The sequence below is a fragment of the Cololabis saira genome, chromosome 11 (assembly GCF_033807715.1).
Source record: "Cololabis saira isolate AMF1-May2022 chromosome 11, fColSai1.1, whole genome shotgun sequence".
Taxonomy (NCBI): Eukaryota; Metazoa; Chordata; class Actinopteri; order Beloniformes; family Belonidae; genus Cololabis; species Cololabis saira.
Window position 1 is genome coordinate 25,162,674 of NC_084597.1, and position 27,711 is coordinate 25,190,384.

The 27,711-nt window shown below is 38.8% G+C and overlaps 1 protein-coding gene across 1 annotated transcript in view; it reads right to left on the reverse strand.

Moving 5' to 3' along the window:
• Nucleotides 1-908: 908 nt before the first annotated feature.
• Nucleotides 909-27,711, reverse strand: part of glis3 (GLIS family zinc finger 3) — a 30,563-nt gene continuing 3,760 nt past the window's right edge. The window contains exons 4-10 of the mRNA XM_061733176.1: nt 7,660-7,821; nt 7,460-7,570; nt 4,447-4,579; nt 4,216-4,289; nt 1,855-1,887; nt 1,733-1,817; nt 909-1,030 (exon numbers count right to left, since the gene is read on the reverse strand). Coding sequence (XP_061589160.1) covers nt 909-1,030; nt 1,733-1,817; nt 1,855-1,887; nt 4,216-4,289; nt 4,447-4,579; nt 7,460-7,570; nt 7,660-7,821 — 720 coding nt within the window. The remainder of the gene's footprint in view (nt 1,031-1,732; nt 1,818-1,854; nt 1,888-4,215; nt 4,290-4,446; nt 4,580-7,459; nt 7,571-7,659; nt 7,822-27,711) is intronic.

Genomic DNA, 27,711 nt, shown 5'->3' on the forward strand with positions numbered 1-27,711 from the left:
AATGCATCTATATTCAGATTTTACACATGCATTTACTGTAGAAGCAGCATGTAAAGCAGGGAAATTAAAAAGAGGAGTGAATGCAATGCTTGTTGACAACATAAATGTAATCACAAACCTGTTAAGCATCCTCAGTTTATACTGCAACAATATCATTTACCTTTGAGGATTAATACCATTTTTAAAGGAGTGTTTCTATTCCAATTAGTTTCTGAAGTTTCCACAAGTTCTTTTTTTTTTTGCCAGCAGGAAATTAAATGGAAACGAGGAGGTCTAGAAATGCAAAACATTTGGCCACGCTTTAGGAGAGGGGGAACTGTAATGTAGACTGAAAACTAATTTGTATTTAACAAAACTCCAAAAAAACTAAAATATTCCAAGTCACTAGTGTTATTGCGGCCATAAATTTGATCTTGGCACAGGAGCTCTCATAGCACATTACTGCATTCAGGAAGCAGGTAATACATATGAATATCACAGTGAAATGTTGAGGCTGTCTTGTTACTATAGTTACAAAGACATGTTTCTAAGAAAAACCTTAATAAATGATCCTTTGCACACTCCACTTTGATTGCAGTGTTGACATTGCTGCCAGAAGCTACGTGAAGTACTACACGCTACACATAAGCTGTATAAAAACTAAACAAGTAAACATTAAAATCCTATAGGCACAGTAATTACAAGGCAATAAAATGCGATATGAGGAGTACAGGAGTCAAGTCCATTGTTTTTATCTTACTCAGTATTGTTTCATCATGTAATTTGCTTTTATTTCAATAATTGCAACTGCCTTCATGGGGCTTTGCTGTGTATGTGCTCCTGTAACACACTTAACTTTGGTGGAAGAGGGGAAAAAAAAAAAAAGAAAAATACTAGTGCCAACTTAGGACACCCACAAGTGAGTAGTTTCATCCCTCATTATAGATGCAGGAGACCTCACTCATGGCACGGTCCACCACACCAAAGTAATCCCCACCATGTAATACTTGATGAGGAGATGCTTCTTCCCCTTGATTGTGGACATCAAATCCTGCAGATGGCCACACAGATGTGTTAAAACACATGTATGCTCAGAGACATTCATTAAATCAATTGACAACAAAACAGTTAACCAATCCTTGACCAGTAGAGTTTGGAATAATTTTAATAATTTCAAATCTTTTGTGAGATAACTACCCCACTGGGATTATTAACTACTTTGGAAAAAATATGCAGCTCACACCATCCATCAACATGAATAGGGCAACCAATTTTCACTGCTGAAAAAATTAGAAAAAAATGACCTTTCATAGGCCACATTGAGGTTGTATAACCCACCTTGAAACTCCAAAATTATTTCAAGGCTTTTTTTAACAAGTGGGGGTAATACAAATAATAATAATATAATAATAATAATAATAATAATAATAATAATAATATATATGATATTTTAAAAGGTGTATAGCTATTATGTATAAATATTAAATATTAATATTAAATATTAATATTGAATAAATATTAAAATCACCAGCCACCTGCTACACATTATGAAGAATAACTGTATGGCACAATTAATGTGCATGAAAAATAACATACATTGGTTCAAACAGATGACAAACCACCCACATCATCGCCATTACGGATAATTGTAGGATGTGAAGCTTACATATTTTTCAGAATAAAACCCCTTTGACACAACTGGGTTCATCTGTGGAGAGAGCCTTTTAACAAACCTGAAAACTGATTCGGGTACCTGTGCTGTGATTTACCACAGGAGGAGGTTGATTGAACTGCTTCAAATCACCGTTGTTCTGGAGGCACGCTCCACTGGCAGGATGCGGGAGGGTGGTGGAGGAAGGAAGTACACAAGTCCACGGTGAAGAGCTGATGGGAGGAAGGATCAACAAAACAAAAAATTTTCAAAATAAACTAAATGCTTTGCTTGATGAAATAAAGACATACATATTTCATATGTACTGTATGTGAACAAAAAATATTGGACACATAAGTCTTCTTTCTTCATGAAACATGCAATGGAATTGATAAACAATCAGCTTTCTGGAATATTTTTGCTCATTCCTCTGTACTGTGGATTTTTGTTGTTGTGTGTGTTTTTTTTTTTAAATAAATATGTACAAGGAACCATCAAGGGTACAGTAATAGGTTTGTCACAAGGAGAAATGGCCCAGAACTATCTGTGGCAGAACTGGTCCAATTCTCTAAAATATGAAATCGTATGAAACCAAATATTAAACCATCCTAAAATAGTAAAGAATGCTTTGATAATTCTGTACCCCAATGCCTTGCAACCACAGTATTCAAAGTAAATACACACACACACACACACACACACACACATATATATATATATATATATATATATATATATATATATATATATATATATATATATATATATATATATATATATATATATATATATATATATATATATATATATACATATATATATATACATACATACATACACTAATTGTGATTAATATAAAATGATAAAAGTGTATTAGTGTACTGGGAAAATTGTTTTTTTTTCTTTAATACATCCTTAAATATGTATATCCTTATAACCAAGAATATACAACAGACCCACATCACAGTTTAATGTAAGCACTGATCACCATCCTTTTACTTGCATGAGTACATCTTGAATTTGAAGCTGAAGTGGGTGGCGGTTTGATCATACACTAAATTACCACTGTCTGAAACATTTTAATCTTTGTGTTGCATGTAATAAGGAGATAATTATTCTTTTCATGCATGACACTGCCTCACTTCCTATGCATCGTGGCTTCCTGCTGGTGTAACCCTCAAAATTCTGCACAGCAGTTCTTGTACAGAGATGCAGTGCACTCCATGCAGGATGTTTTCCAGTTGATCTGTAAATAGAATTTGCAAGCATGCATTGCACTCAGCAGAAAAAATATGAAGAATCATACCATCTTCAGAGTTGTATCCATGTTTGGCAGTTGATGAAAGTATGTAAGTAGTATGTATGATGCAATTCATAGCTTTTTCAAAAACTTTTGTGTAATAACAATAATAATGGATTACATTTATATTGCGCTTTTCTTGGACACTCAAAGCGCTAAAAGTATAAAAGTGTAGGCCTGAAATATCTTTCTCTGTGATACAGGAAAACAGTTTTCCTACTTTACCACACTGAACATTTTCTTTCATCTTTTTTTCTATTCAGTTTTACATTAATTATTAATTTGAAAGATTATGGACAATATTTGAAACAAAAAACCCAAATCACTGTTTGGAGAAAGCTAATTGAATTGATAAATTAGCATACTACTCAGTAGACATGGCAACTGAACTCCCTTTTCCACCTTCGCATGTCTATAAGAATATTAAACTAGCCAAAACTTTCTGACAATAGATAAAACTGGGCAAGAACTGAAAGGATTGCCAGAAAAGTGTACAAAAATGGCAACAAGGATTTTACAATTGATTTAACATCTAAAAAAGCAATTAAAGTGTTCTGTCCTCTTCCACTGGACCTTAAATTGCATTTTCTAGATTTTATGATTCACGCTCTGAATTCCTCAGCGGCTCTTGTCGGTGACTATAGCATCCATTGATGCAAGCGGTTAAGACCAATGAGGCAAGGCAAGGACTGCTCTCAGTGGCTGATTGTCTTCACAGAATCCTGCCGTGAATGCTTTGGCCAACCACTGATATGAGAACAATAAAAGCCAGCGAGGTGCCATGAGCATCTGGCTGCTCTGAACGAAAGAAATCCTTTATCACATGCTTTGAAGTGTATAGATAAAGGGATGTTTTCCATGGCGTTGACAGGGGAAATTGGTTGCTGTCTATTCCAAACCAAAATGAAAGCTTCACCCCAGTTGTAGCCCCCATGCACACACACAAACTGAACAACACCTCCTGTACTGATCACTGTAATTTGTAATAAGTTTGTAGTCTTGATGCAACAACAGCAAATGTTTGAGATGATTATTGTAGTAAATCACAAATCATTAAAATAAAAAAGGATTTGTAAAGCATATAAGTGGTGCTTAATGTTCCCTGGATGTGAGTTGGTTTACTGAATAACAGTGACTGCTGTAGAGGATTAAAAAAGCATTTTTTGGATTTCCTGTCAAATTGTGCATGCATAAAGTTAAGAATAACAGTTTGAATCATCCATAATACCAGATGTTTCTTTTGTTTGGACTTCACGTGATGATTAATAATCAGAGATGCCCAGTACCTGTAGTTATCTTGTAAAGAGATTGACCTTAGAGCAAGGTGAGGACTCTTGTAGGGGTCTTGTCCCATTGCATCTGAAGAACAGAGATGACAGATACTTCAGGGCTGTAAATCTAACGAAAAAACCTATTATGTGCACGTGCTTGCAGAGGAACATGTTTATGTATGTTTATTTTTTTTTTTAACTCTTATATCAATACATTTATGGAAATAGCCAAGACTTACACATACCAGAGAACGACTCATGAGATGCACCAGGAGATAGACTGTCCAGTCTTGCCAAAGAGGAAAGGTTGGTATGTAGAGGGTGGATGGTTAAACAGTCCGTCAGTATGTCTGAGGTTTCCTCAGTGGAGGATTTCATCTAAAGTAATCACACAGTGGATATAAACACAAATAATAAAGTATAATTTAGTATAAATATTGAGGATGTTCTGAAATGATTTTCATTCACCAACAAACAGGAGGGTGTAAAATAAAAGCATTCAATCCATCCATCCATCCATCCATCCATCCATCCATCCATCCATCCATCCATCCATCCATCCATCCATCCATCCATCCATCCATCCATCCATCCAACCATCCATCCATGCATCCATGCATCCATCCATCCATCCATCCATCCATCCATCCATCCATCCATCCATCCATCCATCCATGAGCCTATTCCAGCTCATTGCAGATCCATTGCAGGGCCACATATAGAGACAAACAACCAGACATACTCACACTCACACCTACTGGCAATTTAGAATCATCAATTAACCTACTATGCATGTTTTTGGACTGTGGGAGGAAGCTGGAGTACCCGGAGGGAACCCACGCAAGCACGGGGAGAACATGCAAAATGAAGACAGAAAGACCCCCGCCGGGCCAGGGAGTGGAACCGGGAACCTTCTCTTCTCTTGAATTCAATTGAATTCAAAGCAAGGTTGTTCCTAGCAGATATTCAAAGCAAGTAATCACATAGGAAGGTGCAGCTGGATAAGAGCTGGTCAAACTGCCGTGAATCCAGTTGGACACAGGTGCTGCCATGCTAACGCTGGAATTTCCAAATTTCTGGAGTTTCCTTCCCACTCAATACAACAGTCCCTTTATACAAGAAAGCTACGTCTAAAAAGACGCCATCATGCACTCATCTTGTCATTTTTACTCTACGATGCTTACTTCTGTCACAATTTTTGTCAGAGAAGACACGAAAAGACAACAGGATGCATGGAAGCATTGTAATAGAGAATTACTCTTGAATTCAGGTCCTTGAAGTTCCACTACACTGAATGCTTTAAATGTTTTCCTGCTCCAAAACGCTCGATTCAAATTACATTATTTTTCTTGATGACAAGCTGATGGTGATCCATTTATTTAAATTAGGTGTGTTGGAACAGGGGAAACATCTAAACCATACTGGTCTTTGAGGACCTGAATTTAAGAACACTGCAATAAAGCATCTGCGCTGTAGAGTGTAGTCCTGTAAGATAGCAAATGTGAAGTGTAATCTTTTGTAAAGTTCCAATAAACATGTGTCATGGGGTTCAGTTGAAAGAAGTTAAGCATGTGGGAGACTTTTCAAATTGTTGCTTTTTTTAGCATCAACCCACCTTCATTATCTGTATCTATGGTGACATATGCCTCAGAGCTAGAGAGCATCTCTCAAACAGATGCAAAAATCCAAACTACCATGCTGCCATTTTATAAAGTGAAACTTTGAAATGGAGTGTCTCTCAGCAGGAAAAGAAAGAGACATGATAGTGTGTAAATTTCTATTTCTGTCAGAACTTACATACGTACTTATAAAACAACATTGCTATTTGTTTTCGTCTAACTGCTAGCACCCCTTAATTAAAGACAATGATAATCTTTTTACAGATAAAATGCAGCACTAACTGCGATGTAATTAAGAATGAAAATGTAATGAAATCAAATATGTGGCATAAGTTAAAGTAGTAGTTTATTTTCTGTGTATGACGTGGGTTGAAGTGAGAGAAGGGCAGTATTTATGGTACATCTGGCTACGGTTGCATGCTAGCTTCTAATGTCTGTCCATGTAAATTCAGGAAAAAGGTGGGTTGCACCATGGACAAGTCTCCTTCAGGGCCACACAACGACACACTCATTCCTCCTAGGATCAGTTTAGAGTCAAAACAGGGCAACTGTGTGGTAGCAGTGTTAACTATCCAGTCGCCTCGCTGTCTAGCTACGGAAAATGGTCCACTTGAGCAACTCATTTAAAAAAAAAAGAAAATAAATCTATCAGGAATCTTGACTATTTACAAAAGAAAAAAATCCTACATTTGGTTTTGGTTTGGTGATACTTTTTTTATTTTGAGACATTTGTAGGTAGGGTTGCCACCCGTCCCGTAAAATACGGAATTGTCCTTTATTTGAGAAAAAAATGTTGCGTCCCGTATTGTACTAATACGGGACGCGATTTGTACCGTATTTTCACTAACTTTTACACCATATTCTAGTTGAATTATTGAAAGAAATTAACCTTTACACCAAATTCTAGTTGAATTATTGAAATAAGTAACTTTTACACCATATTCTAGTTGAATTATTTAAATAAATGTACTTTTACACCATATTCTGGTTGAATTATTGAAATAAATTAACCTTTTACACCATATTCTAGTTGAATTATTGAAATAAATTAACTTTTACACCATATTCTAGTTGAATTATTGAAATAAATTAACTTTTACACCATATTCTAGTTGAATTATTGAAATAAATTAACTTTTACACCATATTCTAGTTGAATTATTGAAATAAATTAACTTTTACACCATATTCTTCACCTGCAGGCTATATTATACATCTGGGCTGATGTGGACATACGTAGCATAGGAGGCTATTTCAGTTGCTAGTATGGCTGGCTGTCTGTACAGTCATGCAAGTTCAATGCTATTAAAGCACTTTAAACTTTAAATCAAAGCATTTTGTTTTTTCATATAAAATAAACACATTTTTATTCAGTTTAGAAGTTTAGGGGCTTTTTTTTGGCTCCTGCGCTGCTGAAATCAGGGCGTCCCTTATTTCTATTTCTGAAAGGTGGCAACCCTTACCTGTAGGAACATTATATTCTGTTTTAATTTCTATCTAATATTTTTTTGTCCATTGCTGGTCGGAATATTAAGGAAGAGAGACTTGCTTTTAATGTTCAGTTAATGACAAAAAAATAAAAGTACAGCGGAACAATCAAAGAAAACTGTGACTTGTTTAACAGTACCGCAGTACTTGCCTTCTTCCGTAGTTGTCGCTCATTTGACGAATGTGATTTCATGTGTTTTCTCAGTGAACTGGGATCAGTGTAGCGCTTCGAACAACCAGGCACCTGGCATCCATATGGCTTCTGTACAGACACGGACACATGAACATCGAGAAGAAGCTCATAGAAATATTATCAGTAATTATACAGGCGCACAATTGGCTGCCACTCACTGTGTCCAGGTGTGTACGCTGGTGTTTAGCTCTGTCACTCGAGTTACTGAAGGCCTTGTGGCAACCAGGGTGCTGACAGAGATAGGGCTTCTCCCCTGTGTGGCTGCGCAGGTGGATCTTCAGATTTTCAAGCCGAGAGAAAGCTTTCTTGCAGCCCTCAAACTGTAACCACATAAAAGCGTGAGATGTGAAGATATTCTCCCAATCCCTGGGTGAAATCGAACATAAAATTATGTAAATGTGCTGTACATGTTGAGCCACTGTATGTTTGCTTGGAATTACCACAAATAATAGGTTTCTAACTCTAGAGCAAGCAACGAATGAAAAGGGAAATAGAAAGCCTTTTAACAGGAAAAAAGGTGTCAGATTCAGACATACAAGTTTGTACTGAGATTTTCTTTGCTGACTTCATGGTTGACTAAAATGAATCAATAAGAATTATATTGATAAAAAAATTAAAGATGGCTTGTGTATTTTGGTTTTGACGAAATATTAGAACTGAAACTCCTGACTAGCGTGAAAATATTAACAATAGATTATTTCTTATGTCACATGTCCATACACGTTCTTAGCAGATTCCCCCATACATTTTATTGAATTGAGAGTAACATTTGATGCTTAAAAGACGCTTAGTTATATAAATATGATGTGCAATACAGTATGAGGAGCTAAATTAGACATAAATTATTAAACCATTCTCCTCTAGCTTGATTTTTTAAAACATCTTAACATACACATAATTGCTTAGCTGAAGCTCAAACATATATGAAAACACAAAATTAAACTGTCAATGTTCTTGATACCGTGTGACTGCAGAGACCTTTGGAGGGGCAGGTGCTGAAATTTAAAAAGGGACATATGGAACACGACTTTAACACTTTCCGACAATAACTTTGTTACATTTGTTACTTTGTTACATTACAATACAAAACACTGTTGTGTGTTGTATTGTAATACCTGCTCTGAACTTCTTAAACCTTACCCACGACAAATACCCCGTATTATACAACAAACTAAAACTAATGGAAAAATAGAAAACTATAATAAGTCTGGATACCCACTAATCAAAACTAAAGAAATAACATACATATCATACGTACAACATAAATAACTGGTACATCTGCTTCCTGCTGCGCTCTGTGTTATCCAGGTGATGGATCCACTGTTTTTAGCACCTCACTCCACTCCTCTCTCTCTCTCTCAACCTCCTCTCCTTACGAGGCATGTCTGCACAATTAAATATCCTGATAAATGAAATAAAAATCTGATGCACGTGATGCGCACGCACGCACACACATACACGCAGCCAAGTGGGGGATTGCAACTTAATTTAAATTACTTTACATGATCTTTAAAACGGTGGGCAAAATGACTTAGAGAGACGAGCAGCTGCATTTCTATCCCTCTCTCTGTCAGCGAGCGGCTAATGGCTACTAATTACTAACAGCACAGCACATGTCGCGCATTTGCAAAGCATTGTTGTTTCTGGAGTAAGGCAAAGTGAAATTCGTCAATTCGACAACAACAACAACTGAGTAATGTGCACATAATGCTACTGCTGCAAACCATACCGGGAAGTGAAAATATATCCTCAGTTGGGGGTGGCTGCAGGTGCCTGTCAGGGAGGGGGATGTTCATCATATCATTTTATTTAGCTGAATTATTATTAATTGTTAGATGATATTGAATGTCATGATGGGTCCACACTTGAAAATGGAAATCTTTTTATTTTAAGGGCCATCGGGGTAAGGACCGAGCCGGGGGCGGAGGCTGTGACACACACTAATCCAGCAGCCCCCCAGCACCCTCACTTCCCACCACCCTAACATCCCCTGGAGAAAACCAGCCACCACAGCGCCATCTCGGTCCTTTCTCCGCTCTAAGCGCTGAACTGCTTCATACGTCACTCAAACGTCACGTTGTCACGTGACCGATTCACTGACTGGGAATCGGTCAATATCAGAGAGCCACATGAGTGAAAATGACAAAAAAAAAAAAAAGAAAAAGGCCTTTGACAGAAGGGCACTTTGGGCATCTGAGCAAAGGGGGCGGGTGCTTGAGCACCCTCCGCACTCCCCTCTGTACGTGCATGCCGTGTGATTGCAACTACAATCCAAATCCTTGATGGAAAATTAAATAACGTGGCTGTGGTGTCACCAGCAGGAGTCGCTGTTAATACACAGATTTGACACCATTATTGTTTGTGTTTTCGATCCTCTGTCTTGCATTGACTTGACAGTGGCTGGCAGCGATTATTTCCACAAATAAAAATAAAAAAATGTAGCCTAACTATTTTTTTTTTGCATATTATCTAGAACACATTAACAGTAAAACAGTAAAGAATGAATACATACATCACTGTATAATACAGACTGCTTTCACTGTATTTTGGGGTTACAAGGAAATATGAATAACACACTAACCCAAGCCAACAAAACAGCTCTTTTTGCAGAATCATGCCACCAGTGACTTTACTGCTAAAATATGTGAATTAGCAAAGCATTTATTTTGTAAGTTCAAGACCTTATTCTCCCTCTTTGTGGAGAGTGGGGTTGGAATTTCTTACAAAGCTTGATTGACAAAACAGTCAGACCATGTCTGATATTGTTATTCTTCCTCCAACACTACATTCCTCACATGCTGATACCTCTTCGTCATCGCTGCAAAAAGCCAGAGTATTTTTTTTTCCCATCAACTGAAATACCTTGCCTTTTTTTCCTGTCACAACACAGTTATTTCCTGTCAATATCTACTCTCCGGGACTTCAACTAACACAACTTGTTTGTGTAACTAACCTAGAAAATTTGATTTTCAAGAGATTTGATTTCCAAAAATCCAACGCGCCTGGGCAATGTTACCCTTGCCATTGTTGACACGTTTTATAGTGGCCTGGATAAACAAAGTTCTTAATAACAAAGCAAATCAAATGAAAAGAAAACTCAACAAAAGAGATGGGTAAAAGAAAATAAGAAATAGTTCTTGTAATTTCTTCCATTCATTAGTGAAATCTTTGGGCATTCGTTCCACTTATGATGTCACACTAAACACTCCTTTACAAAGGTGACCAAACAGACTAAATATAGGTTGGACAAAACATTAACAACAGACCCCTGACCCCTGAAAAAAGCAGCACAGACAGCGATAAATAGTCTCTTAGCACCGGCACGGACAGACAAGCAAGAAGCAGCATAAAGCTAAATTTCTGGCAGGACTTTAGCCCAGTCCAGACGTAGGTAGCTGTGTAACTAGCTCTCAGCTCCTCTGTGTCACAAAGCTCTCACGAATAAGGCTTTTTAGTATGTCACAAGGGACGTTTGAACAGAAAAGAAAGCAGTGTGGCTTCTCAGTGTGGACAAGTGTTACAGCCAGCTCCTGACAGGTCCTGGCAGGAACCCGTGCCCTGACTAAACAATGACAGCTGTGGTCTGTGCCAGCAGACTCTTTCCAGGCCGAGCTTTATTTGAGTTCAATTCACTCTGGATTCCACTTTCTCCCTTTTTTTCCTTTTTGTTTTTCACCTCCAATCTTATTATTTTTTGTTAGCATATTATATATATATATATATATATATATATATATATATATATATATAGATAGATAGATAGATAGATATATAGATAGATAGATAGATAGATAGATAGATAGATAGATAGATAGATAGATAGATAGATAGATAGATAGATAGATAGATAGATAGGTAGATAGATAGATAGATAGATAGATAGATAGATAGATAGATAGATAGATAGATAGATAGATAGATAGATAGATAGATAGAATAAGCTTTCCTGGGTTTGTGGATTATAGTGATTTATCAAATTGAGGCCTACATTTGTTATTTCTGTAATCAGAAATTGAAAAAAGTGCAATGCAATCAAACAATTTAATTAAAAAACATTATGGCATAATTTTTGGATGGTTCTCTTCAAGAATTTGCAAGGATGAAGGATGAAAATTCAATCTCACTTTGCCTGACTTATTTTGATATTTATATAAATATTTGAAACATGACAAACATCTACAGTACGTCATCTTTAAAAAGTTAAACACTACTTATTATGTCACTTGGACTCATATTTTTGAATTGTTGTATTTAAACAGAGATCAAAAGACAATTTAATTTATAATGATGACATACTTATATATAATATGTATTCAATTATAATAATAACTAGAAAATTTCTGGAAATTTTGATATGGGCATGCCCTACCGCCCATTCGAGCCCTCTCGCTGCTCTGGTTTGGGGCTGCAGTGGTTGTGTTCGGGGCGGTTCTATGTCAGTTTGAGGTGTTTACGGTTGTATTTCATTCATTCCTGTGCTCCCAATAGCTATTAATGGGGCGCGCTTTTTGCCGTCTAGCGTCCCCACGGTAACGCTTTTGACTGAGAAAAGCAATGCCCATCGAGGCACGATGGAGACGCATCCAACGATGTATGCCATGCATGGGTGCACGTTCCGGTTCAGGCTACGTTAACGGATAGGTTTTTTTTCCACCATGGTTTAAAAAAACCCATCCGAATGAATGGGGCCATTTGGCATGGATTTTACATTAAACTTTCCTTAAATCACAGCTTCATGAAATTTTAATACGTTGAAGGTCACAGCGTGCCGAGTCAGGGAACATTTGTATGATGTCTCTACGATAATCTGTTGCCTAGCAACAAGCGTCCAAAGTCAAACGGAAATTAAAAAAAAAATGAAAGGTCAATATCACAAAAACTTAAAAAAATGGCATAATGAGGTTCTAGGCTCCGTTAGTGCCAATCAGGCCGAGTGTTTGAAAGTTTGAACTATGTCTCTACGATAAAGTCCGGCCGAGCAATAAGCGTCTGAATTTTCGCCTTTTTTTTGGCTTTTTGGCATCTAGCGTTGCCACGGTAACACTTTTGACTGAGAAAAGTAATGCCCATTGAGGCATGATGGAGACGCATCCAACGATATATGCCATGCATGGGTGCACATTGCGGTCCGAGCAGCATTAACAGATTGTTTATTCACATGCTCCCCCATCCAAATGCATAGGGTTTTGTTGCCATGGTAAGAAGCCCCATAGGATAGAATGGGACAATTTAGCTTCAATATCTCAAAAGCTGTAAACGACAGCGTAATGAGACCTCAGTATGTTGTAGTCCACATCAAGCTGAGTCTTTTAACGTTGGAACCAAGTCTCTACGATACTGCGTTGCCGCGCAACAAGCATCCGAAGTTCCGTTAGCATCAAAATGAGAAGAGTGAAATATCTCAAAAACCGTAATAGCTAGCATGACGAGACTAAAATATGTTGCAGTACAAAGCGTCCCGGGTTGGTCAATGTTGTAATGATGTCTGTATGATAAACCGTTGCCTAGCAACAAGCGTCCAAAATAAAATAGATTTTTTTTTTAAATTGAAAGTTAAATATCGCAAAAACCGTAATAAGTAGCATGATGAAGTTTTATGGTCCTTTAGTGACTATCGGGCCGAGTGTTTGAAAGTTTGAACGATGTCTCTACGATAAAGTTCGGCCGAGCAATAAGCGTGGGAATTTTCGCCTTTTTTTTTGCTTTTTGGCAACTAGCGTTGCCACGGTAACCCCTATTACTGAGAAAAGTAATGCCCATCGAATCACGATGGAGACGCATCCAACGATGTATGCCATGCATGGGTGCACGTTGCGGTTCGGGCCGTATTAACGGACGAAAAAAAGTGCGGAATAAGAATAATAATAACTAGAAAATTTCATGAAATTTTGATATGGGCATGCCCTACGGCCCATTCGACCCCTCTCGCTGCTTTGGTTTGGGGCTGCAGCGGTTGTGTTCGTGGTGGTTCTATGTCAGTTTGAGGTGTTTACAGTTGTATTGCATTCATTCCTGTGCTCCCAATAGTTATTAAAGGCGTGCGCTTTTTGGCGTCTAGCGCCACCCACGGTGACACTTTTGACTGAAAAAAGTAATGCCCATCGAGGCAACATGGAGACGCATCTAACGATGTATGCCATGCATGGGTGCACGTTGCGGTTCAGGCTACATTAATGGATAGGTTTTTTTTTCACCATGGTACAAAACCCCATCCGAATGAATGGGGCCATTTGGCATGGATTTTGACATAAAATTTCCTTAAATAACAGCTTCATGAAATTTGAATATGTTGAAGTCCACAGCGTGCCGAGTCGGGGAACATTTGTAGGATGTCTCTATGATAATCTGTTGCCTAGCAACAAGCGTCCAAAGTCAAACGGAAATAAAGAAAAAAATGAAAGGTCATTATCTCAAAAAGTGTAATAATTGGCATAATGAGCTTGTACGGTCCGTTAGTGCCAATCGGGCCGAGTGTTTGAAAGTTTGAACGATGTCTCTACGATAAAGTCTGGCCGAGAAATAAACGTTCGAATTTTTGCATTTTTTTTTTGCTTTTTGGCATTTAGCGTTGCCACGGTAACGCTTTAGACTGAGAAAAGTAATGCCCATCGAGGCACGATCTAGACGCATCCAACGATGTATGCCATGCATGGGTACACGTTCCGGTCTGGGCAGCATTAACAGATGTTTTATTCACATGCTCCCCCATACAAATGCATAGGTTTTTGTTGCCATGGTAACAAGCTCCATAGGATAGAATGGGACAATTAGGCTTCAATATCTCAAAAGCTGTAAACGACAGCGTAATGAGACCTTAGTATGTTGTAGTCCACAGCAACCCGAGTCTTTTAACGTTAAATTAAAGTCTCTACGATATCGTGTTGCCGCGCAACAAGCGTCCGAAATTCCGTTAGCATCAAAATTCGCAAAGTGGAATACCTCAAAAACCGTAATAGCAAACTTGACGAGACTAAAATATGTTGCAGTACAAAGCGTCCCGGGTTTGTCAATGTTGTAATGATGTCTGTACGATAAACCGTTGCCTAGCAACAAACGTCCAAAATAAAAGGGATTTTTTTTTTAAATTGAAAGTTAAATATCACAAAAACCGTAATAACTAGAATGATGAAGTTGTATGGTCCTTTAAAGACTATCGGGCCGAGTGTTTCAAAGTTTGAACGATGTCTCTACGATAAAGTTCGGCCGAGCAATAAGCGCGGGAATTTTCGCCTTTTTTTTTGCTTTTTGGCAACTAGCGTTGCCACGGTAACCCCTATTACTGAGAAAAGTAATACCCATCGAATCACGATGGAGACGCATCCAACGATGTATGCCATCCATGGGTGCACGTTGCGGTTCGGGCCGTATTAACGGACGAAAAAAAGTGCGGAATAAGAATAATAAGAAAAGGGAAACCTTTTCTGTATACCAATATATCGCCTTCATTTTCATGTTTTTCCTCATTTTTTCGGGCGTGTTTTAGTTTTTGGGGATTTTTTTTTTCCACATCCGAGCGGGGTCATGCTGTACACCCGCTGGTGTGACGTGGGACTTTTGCGACTTTAGCTTGTTAGCAAAATGCTAGCAACATTGCCCTTTGGGCCATTCTGGACGATTGCAATATGGTCATGCCATTACTTGGCATGCCCATAACTAGAAAATTTCTGGAAATTTTGATATGGGCATGCCCTACCGCCCATTCGTCCCCTCTCGCTGCTTTGGTTTGGGGCTGCAGTGTTTGTGTTCGGGGCGGTTTTATGTCAGTTTGAGGTGTTTACGGTTGTATTTCATTCATTCCTGTGCTCCCAATAGCTATTAATGGGGCGCGCTTTTTGCCGTCTAGCGTCCCCACGGTAACGCTTTTGACTGAGAAAAGCAATGGCCATCGAGGCACGATGGAGACGCATCCAACGATGTATGCCATGCATGGGTGCACGTTCCGGTTCAGGCTACGTTAACGGATAGTTTTTTTTTCCACCATGGTTTTAAAAAACCCATCCGAATGAATGGGGCCATTTGGCATGGATTTTACATGAAACTTTCCTTAAATCACAGCTTCATGAAATTTTAATACGTTGAAGGTCACAGCGTGCCGAGTCAGGGAACATTTGTATGATGTCTCTACGATAATCTGTTGCCTAGCAACAAGCGTCCAAAGTCAAACGGAAATAAAAAAAAAAATGAAAGGTCAATATCACAAAAACTTAAAAAAATGGCATAATGAGGTTCTAGGCTCCGTTAGTGCCAATCGGGCCGAGTGTTTGAAAGTTTGAACTATGTCTCTACGATAAAGTCCGGCCGAGCAATAAGCGTCTGAATTTTCGCCTTTTTTTTGGCTTTTTGGCATCTAGCGTTGCCACGGTAGCACTTTTGACTGAAAAAAGTAATGCCCATCGAGGCACGATGGAGACGCATCCAACGATATATGCCATGCATGGGTGCACATTGCGGTCCGAGCAGTATTAACAGATTGTTTATTCACATGCTCTCCCATACAAATGCATAGGTTTTTGTTGCCATGGTAACAAGCCCCATAGGATAGAATGGGACAATTTGGCTTTAATATCTCAAAAGCTGTAAACGACAGCGTAATGAGACCTCAGTATGTTGTAGTCCACATCAACCTGAGTCTTTTAACGTTGGAACAAAGTCTCTGCGATACCGCGTTGCCGCGCAACAAGCATCCGAAGTTCCGTTAGCATCAAAATGAACAATGTGGAATATCTCAAAAACCGTAATAGCAAGCATGACGAGACTAAAATATGTTGCAGTACAAAGCGTCCCGGGTTTGTCAATGTTGTAATGATGTCTGTACGATAAACCGTTGCCTAGCAACAAGCGTCCAAAATAAAATAGATTTTTTTTTTAAATTGAAAGTTAAATATCGCAAAAACCGTAATAAGTAGCATGATGAAGTTTTATGGTCCTTTAGTGACTATCGGGCCGAGTGTTTGAAAGTTTGAACGATGTCTCTACGATAAAGTTCGGCCGAGCAATAAGCGTGGGAATTTTCGCCTTTTTTTTTGCTTTTTGGCAACTAGCGTTGCCACGGTAACCCCTATTACGGAGAAAAGTAATGCCCATCGAATCACGATGGAGACGCATCCAACGATGTATGCCATGCATGGGTGCACGTTGCGGTTCGGGCCGTATTAACGGACGAAAAAAAGTGCGGAATAAGAATAATAATAATAATAACTAGAAAATTTCAGGAAATTTTGATATGGGCATGCCCTACCGCCCATTCGTCCCCTCTCGCTGCATTGGTTTGGGGCTGTAGTGTTTGTGTTCGGGCTGGTTTTATGTCAGTTTGAGGTGTTTACGGTTGTTTTGCATTCATGAAATTTGAATATGTTGAAGGCCACAGCGTGCCAAGTCGGGGAACATTTGTATGATGTCTCTACGATAATCTGTTGCCTAGCAACAAGCGTCCAAAGTCAAACGGAAATAAAAAAAAAAATGAAAGGTCAATATCGCAAAAACTTTAAAAATTGGCATAATGAGCTTGTAAGGTCCGTTAGTGCCAATCAGGCCGAGTGTTTCAAAGTTTGAACGATGTCTCTACGATAAAGTCCGGCCGAGCAATAAGCGTCTGAATTTTTGCCTTTTTTTTTGCTTTTTGGCATCTAGCGTTGCCACGGTAACACTTTTGACTAAAAAAAAGTAATACCCATCGAGGCACGATGGAGACGCATCCAACGATATATGCCATGCATGGGTGCACATTGCGGTCCGAGCAGTATTAACAGATTGTTTATTCACATGCACCCCCATACAAATGCATAGGTTTTTGTCGCCATGGTAACAAGCCCCATAGGATAGAATGGGACAATTAGGCTTCAATATCTCAAAAGCTGTAAACGACAGCGTAATGAGACCTTAGTATGTTGTAGTCCACAGCAACCAGAGTCTTTAAACGTTAAATTAAAGTCTCTACGATATTGTGTTGCCGCGCAATAAGCGTCCGAAGTTCCGTTAGCATCAAAATGAACAAAGTGGAATATCTCAAAAACCGTAATAGCAAGCTTGACGAGACTAAAATATGTTGCAGTACAAAGCGTCCCGGGTTTGTCAATGTTGTAATGATGTCTGTACGATAAACCGTTGCCTAGCAACAAACGTTCAAAATAAAAGGGATTTTTTTTTTAAATTGAAAGTTAAATATCGCAAAAACCGTAATAACTAGAATGATGAAGTTGTATGGTCCTTTAAAGACTATCGGGCCGAGTGTTTCAAAGTTTGAACGATGTCTCTACGATAAAGTTCGGCCGAGCAATCAGCGCGGGAATTTTCGCCTTTTTTTTTGCTTTTTGGCATCTAGCGTTGCCACGGTAACCCCTATTACTGAGAAAAGTAATACCCATCGAATCACGATGGAGACGCATCCAACGATGTATGCCATGCATGGGTGCACGTTGCGGTTCGGGCCGTATTAACGGACGAAAAAAAGTGCGGAATAAGAATAATAAGAAAAGGGAAACCTTTTCTGTATACCAATATATCGCCTTCATTTTCATGTTTTTCCTCATTTTTTCGGGCGTGTTTTAGTTTTTGGGGATTTTTTTTTTCCACATCTGAGCGGGGTCATGCTGTACACCCGCTGGTGTGACGTGGGACTTTTGCGACTTTAGCTTGTTAGCAAAATGCTAGCAACATTGCCCTTTGGGCCATTCTGGACAATTGCAATATGGTCATGCCATTACTGGCATGCCCATAACTAGAAAATTTCTGGAAATTTTGATATGGGCATGCCCTACCGCCCATTCGAGCCCTCTCGCTGCTCTGGTTTGGGGCTGCAGTGTTTGTGTTGGGGGCGGTTTTATGTCAGTTTGAGGTGTTTACGGTTGTATTTCATTCATTCCTGTGCTCCCAATAGCTATTAATGGGGCGCGCTTTTTGCCGTCTAGCGTCCCCACGGTAACGCTTTTGACTGAGAAAAGCAATGCCCATCGAGGCACAATGGAGACGCATCCAACGATGTATGCCATGCATGGGAGCATGTTCCGGTTCAGGCTACGTTAACGGATAGGTTTTTTTTTCACCATGGTACAAAACCCCATTTGAATGAATGGGGCCATTTGGCCTGGATTTTGACATAAAATTTCCTTAAATGCCAGCTTCATGAAATTTGAGTATGTTGAAGTCCACAGCGTGCCGAGTCAGGGGACATTTGTACGATGTCTCTACGATAACCTGTTGCCTAGCAACAAGCGTCCAAATTCAAACAGAAATAAAAAAAAAAATGAAAGGCCAATATCGCAAAAACTGTAATAATTAGCATAATGAGGTTGTACGTAGCGTTAGGGACAATCGGGCCGAGTGTTTGAAAGTTTGAACGATGTCTCTACGATAAAGTTCGACCAAGCAATAAGCGTCTGAATTTTTGCCTTTTTTTTTGCTTTTTGGCATCTGGCGTTGCCACGGTAACACTTTTGACTGAGAAAAGTAATGCCCATCGAGGCACGATGGAGACGCATCCAACGATATATGCCATGCATGGGTGCACATTCCGGTTCGGGCAGCATTAACAGATTGTTTATTCACATGGTCCCCCATACAAATGCATTGGTTTTTGTTGCCATGGTAACAAGCCCCATAGGATAGAATGGGACAATTTGGCTTTAATATCTCAAAAGCTGTAAACGACAGCGTAATGAGACCTCAGTATGTTGTAGTCCACATGAAGCTGAGTCTTTTAACGTTGGAACCAAGTCTCTGCGATACCACGTTGCCGCGCAACAAGCATCCGAAGTTCCGTTAGCATCAAAATGAACAATGTGGAATATCTCAAAAACCGTAATAGCAAGCATGACGAGACTAAAATATGTTGCAGTACAAAGCGTCCCGGGTTGGTCAATGTTGTAATGATGTCTGTACGATAAACCGTTGCCTAGCAACAAGCGTCCAAAATAAAAGTGATTTTTTTTTTAAATTGAAAGTTAAATATCGCAAAAACCGTAATAACTAGCATGATGAAGTTGTATGGTCCTTTAAAGACTATCGGGCCGAATGTTTCAAGCTTTGAACGATGTCTCTACGATAAAGTTCGGCCGAGCAATAAGCGCGGGAATTTTCGCCTTTTTTTTTGCTTTTCGGCATCTAGCGTTGCCACGGTAACCCCTATTACTGAGAAAAGTAATACCCATCGAATCACGATGGAGACGCATCCAAAGATGTATGCCATGCATGGCTGCACGTTGCGGTTCGGGCCGTATTAACGGACGAAAAAAGAGTGCGGAATAATAATAATAACTAGAAAATTTCATGAAATTTTGATATGGGCATGCCCTACCGCCCATTCGACCCCTCTCGCTGCTTTGGTTTGGGGCTGTAGAGGTTGTGTTCGGGCGGTTCTATGTCAGTTTGAGGTGTTTACGGTTGTATTGCATTCATTCCTGTGCTCCCAATAGCTAATAATGGGGTGCGCTTTTTGGCGTCTAGCGCCCCCCACGGTGACACTTTTGACTGAAAAAAGTAATGCCCATCGAGGCAACATGGAGACGCATCTAACGGTGTATGCCATTCATGGGTGCACGTTCCGGTTCAGTCTACGTTAATGGATAGGTTTTTTTTCACCATGGTAAAAAAATCCCATCCGAATGAATGGGGCCATTTGTCATGGATTTTGACAAAAGATTTCCTTAAATCACAACTTCATGAAATTTGAATATGTTGAAGTCCACAGCGTGCCGAGTCTGAGAACCTTTGTATGATGTCTCTACGATAATCTGTTGCCTAGCAACAAGCATCCAAAGTCAAATGGAAATAAAAAAATAAAATGAAAGGTCAATATCGCAAAAATTGTAATAATTGGCATAATGAGCTTGTAGGGTCCGTTAGTGCCAATCGGGCCGAGTGTTTGAAAGTTTGAACGATGTCTCTACGATAAAGTTCGACCAAGCTATAAGCGTGCGAATTTTCGCCTTTTTTTTTGCTTTATGGCATCTAGCGTTGCCACGTTAACACTTTTGACTGAGAAAAGTAATGCCCAATTAGGCACGATGGAGACGTATCCAACGATGTATGCCATGCATGGGTGCACGTTCCGGTTCGGGCAGCATTAACAGATTGTTTATTCACATGGTCCCCCATACAAATGCATTGGTTTTTGTTGCCATGGTAACAAGCCCCATAGGATAGAATGGGACAATTTGGCTTCAATATCTCAAAAGCTGTAAACGACAGCGTAATGAGACCTCAATATGTTGTAGTCCACATCAAGCTGAGTATTTTAACGTTGAATCAAAGTCTCTACGATATCGCGTTGCCGCGCAACAAGCGTCCAAAATTCCGTTAGCATCAAAATGAACAAAGTGGAATATCTCAAAAACCGTAATAGCAAGCTTGACGAGACTAAAATATGTTGCAGTACAACGCGTCCCGGGTTTGTCAATGTTGTAATGATGTCTGTACGATAAACCGTTGCCTAGCAACAAGCGTCCAAAGTAAAAGGGATTTTTTTTTTAAATTGAAAGTTAAATATCGCAAAAACCGTAATAACTAGAATGATGAAGTTGTATGGTCCTTTAAAGACTATCGGGCAGAGTGTTTCAAAGTTTGAACGATGTCTCTACGATAAAGTTCGGCAGAGCAATAAGCGCGGGAATTTTCGCCTTTTTTTTTGCTTTTTGGCAACTAGCGTTGCCACGGTAACCCCTATTACTGAGAAAAGTAATACCCATCGAATCACGATGGAGACGCATCCAACGATGTATGCCATGCATGGGTGCACGTTGCGGTTCGGGCCGTATTAACGGACGAAAAAAAGTGCGGAATAAGAATAATAAGAAAAGGGAAACCTTTTCTGTATACCAATATATCGCCTTCATTTTCATGTTTTTCCTCATTTTTTCGGGCGTGTTTTAGTTTTTGGGGATTTTTTTTTTCCACATCCGAGCGGGGTCATGCTGTACACCCACTGATGTGACGTGGGACTTTTGCGACTTTAGCTTGTTAGCAAAATGCTAGCAACATTGCCCTTTGGGCCATTCTGGACGATTGCAATATGGTCATGCCACTACTTGGCATGCCCATAATAATAAAAATAAGAAAAGGGAAACCTTTTCTGGGTACTAATTTACGCCTTCATTTTCATGTTTTTCCTCATTTTTTCGGCCGTGTTTTACTTTTTGGGGATTTTTTTTTTCCACATCAGTGCGGGGTCATGCTGTACACCCGCTGGTGTGCAGTGGGACTTTTGCGACTTTAGCATGCTAGCAGCATTGCCCTTTGGGCCATTCTGGACGATTGCAATATGGTCATGCCACTACTTGGCATGCCCATAATAATAATAATAAGAAAAGGGAAACCTTTTCTGGGTACTAATTTACGCCTTCATTTTCATGTTTTTCCTCATTTTTTCGGCCGTGTTTTACTTTTTGGGGATTTTTTTTTTCCACATCAGTGCGGGGTCATGCTGTACACCCGCTGGTGCGCAGTGGGACTTTTGCGACTTTAGCATGCTAGCAGCATTGCCCTTTGGGCCATTCTGAACGATTGCAATATGGTCATGCCACTACTTGGCATGCCCATAATAATCAACAATTAAAGCTGCAAGCAGCGGTGAACGGGCCCTCGCACCCTTGTGCACGTTCATGCGTGCTGCAGTGGAAGCGTTTGTATGACTTGCATGTAGATTCTTCAGGGCCTGGACATTTAGCGGATGACACCACCCACGACTCTCTATACCAAACCATTCAAAAGTTATGGGAGAAAGTAGGAACTATCAGATATCGACAAATCACATGAAGGGGCGGGGCTAATTTGAAACAATTATGTTCAAGGACTCAAAACTGAGTCCGATGACACCACCCACGAGTCTTTATGTCAAACCATTCAAAAGTTATAGCAGAAAATCGGAGCTATCACATATCGACCAATCAGAAGAAGGGGCGGATCTAATTTGCACCAATTAAGGTGAAGGAGTCAAAACAGAGTCCGATGACACCACCCAAGACTCTTTATATCACACCATTCAAAAGTTATGGCAGAAAGTAGGAACAATCAAATATGGACCAACCAGATCAAGGGGGGCACGCTTTTTGGCATCTATCATCGCCACGGTGACGGTTTTGACTGAGAAAAGTAATGCGCATCGTCGCAGAATGGAGACGCACATTTTGATGTATAACAGACCTGGGTGCACGTTATGGTTCAGGCCGTATTAACTGCCGAAGGAATGGCATGAATTGTGCCAAAATTACGCGATTAATTCAAAATGTTCAAAATGGCCGACTTCCTGTTCAGTTTCGGCCATGGCGCAAAAAGACTTTTCTTTAAGTTGTGACATAATACAGGTGTGTAGCGATTTTCGTGCATGTACGTGGCATAACAACAAAAGGCATAACAAAGAGGATACTTTTCTTTTTTTAAAACAGAGCCGCTGCATGTCTTATAGACATTTTCACAATTTTTGTTTGAAAAATGTCTGGAAACCCACTGTCAATTAATGCCATATTTTCTAATTAAAATGCCACCATGAAAAAAACCTAATGTAAGATCAAAAACTACTGCAATGTACTTTGGGTGATGGACTGAACTGGGCAAAAATGTGTTAATACAGTTTGTTCATTGAATACGTTTGGATGAAAGGCACATCTCAGAGGGCTGTTTTTTGGGGTATCTTTTTGGATGAAGGTCTTCCTTTTTTCAGCAAAACAATGTCAAATCAAATCATGCACATATTACAACAAAATGGTTTGAGATTAAAGGAGTTCAGGTGCATGAACGATCTTTATAGAGGTACATAAATGCACATAAAATACTATGTCATCGATAGTGAGAAAACATTTTACTTTAAAACTACAGCATTTGTCTTCTCTGTCTCCTCTGTCCGAATTTTTCAGAAATATGTCACTGGTATCAATTCCAAAATATGCATATGTTTAAAAAAAATCAAAATTTTTCTCAGTTGAATGATTTCTTTCATTAAATATATGGTTGAAGTGATTTGTATCTCATTTCATCGTGTTCTATTTTGTTATTACACCCAAGTATCCCAACTCATTTAGAACAGGGTTAACAAAGTTCGGCCGCCGCAGCGCACAACTGCAAATTCCAGTGAACGTTATTCAAATAAATTATTCATCTCACTCTGAGAAAATGCCACAATCCACTGCAAATTTCACAGAATTAAATATTTCTACAAGTAGTCCAAAAATGATAACTGACCTCACATTGCCTGTTAAAGTCATTTATGTAGGTTCGAACTATGCTCGGAAAGCCTTTAATGCTTAGTTACACACAGACAGAGTGGTAAGTCGATGATATAAAAATCATCGACTCAATCATTGTTAAACAGATAATGCAATGATTGGTGTACGTCTGGGCCTGCTCCATGTCCATAGTGTAACAAGAGCTGCATCATTGATGAGCTGCTGGCTGGAAACTTCATTTGTCATATGGCAGTTTATTATAATAATTAATTTCTCATTAAAAACGTTAAATCAGCAGCAGTAGCACCAGTAGTTTCTACTATTCTAACTGCTCAAAGGCACTTTTCATATTGAGTATTTCTTTATTTTAAGTACACATTTTGACCCTCCAGTTTATGTAGCCATATTGAAAATAGTGAATAGCCTAATCTTATACAAAATAACTTCTAAGGCCTTGACAAAATTATCAATCTTAACTTAAAAAATATATCTCTTAAGTTTTATGAAGTTCTGAGTAAAATGTATGTAATCTTTCTTTTATACCAAGAAATTTAACAGTACAGGACACACGGAAGTATAAAAATGTTGACGTTGGTAAAAGGTTGTGACTGTGAATCATTCATCACTGAATGATCATGAAGAACACAGAACCAGCCAATGAAGGCGTCCCCATGGCAACAGAGCTGCCTCCAACTAATAAGTAAGTATTTTGGAGCAAAAGGTCAACGGCAGGTATGCATGCTGGTAATAATTAACTTATTGAAAGCACTGACATTAAACGTGTTTCGCTGGTGGTTTATTAATTACTCTTCCACATGTAGCAAATTTTCACAGTGGGAGTGGGTAACTGACAAAGGCCTGACCATCCATGTATAATGTTCAGCAAAGCCAGCTGCATGCTGTCAGGGTTGCAGTATACGTTTGTCTGATAGTCTACTACTTTGCTCAAGAATTAAACATTGCAACAAATAATTATGTTATCTCATTAAGACATTGTTGGTGCTCCATTTCTATTTGATATTTATGACTTTTGATCATACATCACAACAAATACTGGATGAATTCCCAACATAGAGAGTCATGTTATTTAGAGGATTCATCTGAATGACTGTGATAACTTTCTGACTTTAAAACCAACACCAGCTTTTCTTTCCTCTTGTATCTCAACATCTGTTGGTTGAATTAGCTCAAAATCTGGCACATAAAGGCATGCTGCCAAGACCACGTATGGGGGTTTGCAAGGTCAGTGTGATTTACTAAATATGGCAAAGGCTGATCTCTGAAAAACAGAAAGTCAAAAATTAAGCTTTTTTTTAAAATCATTTAAGGCAAGATACATGTATTTCACTTGTTCTGTTCCATTTAAGAAGAATATAAAACATGTAAATTATTGGGAACGTGCTTAGAGGAGCTATGTGCATGGATTCAGAAAATGAATGCAACTGATGCCAACAAAGCAGAAGGTTTCATCTAGATTAAACATTTTCATGTAGCTGTTTGCTTAGTTTGTGACATGATTAAGAAATAGACATTCATAATTATATATATTATATTATATTACATATATATAATATTAAATGTGGTGGAGAGTGAAATTCATTTTCTTTTATATTGTCCTTTATATCATGATTTACGTCACGTTTTGTTTGAAAGAATTTATAATCCTGATTTAGATCTGTTAAGTATGGAGGAAGGCGTTTTAATTGAATATCTTTTTGAAAATATTTTTTTTTTCCTGAATTTTTATTTAAAGCCTTGGAAGGAGAAAGGTAACTTATATGGGATAAAATCCTCAATTTGTGTGTGTTTCTCTGTGACATGGACTGCATATTATTATTGTATGGATTGGTTCAACTGTCTGTAAGGGTTGGTATTGGCTGTTGTGGAGTGAGTTATGATATGATCTAATTATGGACCTGGGTATGGGGGGGCTGTGTGCGTGTGGGTCGGTATTTCTGTGGGTGTATTTTTTTGTTAATTTTCTAGTGTGGGATATTTAATTTTATTTTGTTTTAATTTTAATTTTATTTATTATTATTATTTGTTGCTGCTTATTATCATTATTATTATTTGTAGCTGGAAGTAGGTGGTTTACACACCGGAATGTTATATTTTGATGTAATTAATGTGTCTGTGTAATCCCATGAGGGATGGGTCATTTAAATGTCCGGACACGAAAATAAAATAATTAATTCATTCATTCATTCATAGAAATTAAGGTCTGAAAGACCAAGAAAACCTTTATAAGGGAATTGATTTTAGAGCCCGCAAAGAGAAAAGGTTGTGGCAATATACAAAACGCAAAGACAAACCAAAGGCGTTAAATCAAGTGATATTTACAAGTACTTTGACTTTTATTTCCATTAAGATTTTGTGTTTTTTATTCATGTGCATTTTGTTAAAATATATATGGACGTCCATGGAAAAGATGTGGCCTTTAAGGCAGCATACATTGCTCCAAAATGTCAATGTACTTTTCTGCATTAATGTTGCCATCAGAGAATCCTAAAATACCTGGAGAAGGCGAGTAGACTTATTTCACCTCTCTTCATAAAGACTTTTTTAGTTCTGACTGACTGGTGGCAAGTTTCAGGTTATATAGATTGTAGATTGTTTATCTGTTCAGCATGTACGATTTTATGGTCACATGACTCAATGTAAACATGACTGTAAAACTGTCTGGGGAGGGGAGTCTTTATTGTTGCTGGATAGATGAAACTGGCCATCTCTATGTTTTTCCTGTTTAACATAGATGTCTTCTTTTAATGCCTCTCTCAAACCATCTGTATTCTCTGTCCAGAATGTGGACATTGCTGTCTTTGATAGAGTGCCACCATCGTTATCCTTAAACCAGTGTGTGTCGACCTGAGGAGCTGCCTCTCATGTGTTAAGCTATGTTCTTGTGGAGCGGTTCACCTTCTCCGGTACAGAGGTCTGTGAGCTCCTAGGTGTGCTGGACTATATATTCCATACAATGCCGTTCAGAAGTGTAATCATCACTGTAGTGAAAGTGACGTTTGCTAAAGGTGCCAATATGACCCCATAACATCACACCATTGCTCAAGGTCTCAAAGTTCCTCATCATTTTTGGGCTGGAGATCATGATATATACTGAACACGCACGCACGCACGCACGCACGCACACACACACACACACACACACATATATATTTATACCACGGTCTGTGTGAATACTCGATTCTGATTGGCTGGCAGGCTGACACCTAGAAAACAAGTTTGGTCAAATTGCCTGATAACTTTAATATCATTGCGCTGGATCAACTGCCAGGTGGTTACCACGGCAACAGAGATTCAGAGAAGAAGAGCCGGCTACCGCAGGACGGCGACATGAGTGATTTTGTAAACTGGAAACTCGCTAGATCATGTCGGTGACGGGTCATCGCTGTGAGAGCAGCCAGCAGGCTTACTGGGCTCCATCAGTACAGGACAGTACAAAGCTCCGGGAAGCAGTGGCGAGGATCGCGACCCACAAACTTTAAATATTCGTCCATCAAATGCAACGATGATGACGACATGCCAGTATTTCTTTCCAATTTCACAATTAATGGAAATGTAGCATTTCATTTTAAGTAGTTTCTACTTTGGGATAGCCAACCGTCTTGTATTGTTTATTTATTTGAATGATTGATAATATTTGTAGCTTAATGAAATGTTTATTTATTTGAATGATTGATAATATTTGTAGCTTGATAAAATGATTTAGGAAACTATCTGTAGGTTTTGATTATTTGAAACAAATATATTTACTGTTTGTTACTGATCTCCTGTTTGTAAGTCGTATCTCTGGTCCGTCCTAGTTACTGGAGAAGTAAACACTGTGTCCGTTGCATAAGGACCTTATGGGACGGTAGTGATTGTTCCAGGTATTAGTCAAACACTCAGGTGTTACTGTTAAAAACTACCAGGTTGCAACGGCTGCAGACGAGAGATTAAATAGTCCGCTCAGCCGCTCAACTGGGGCTTGTTATAAAACTAATGATTTCAACTGAAAATACATTAAAGCATGAATAACTGATTTAATATTTATATTTTTTT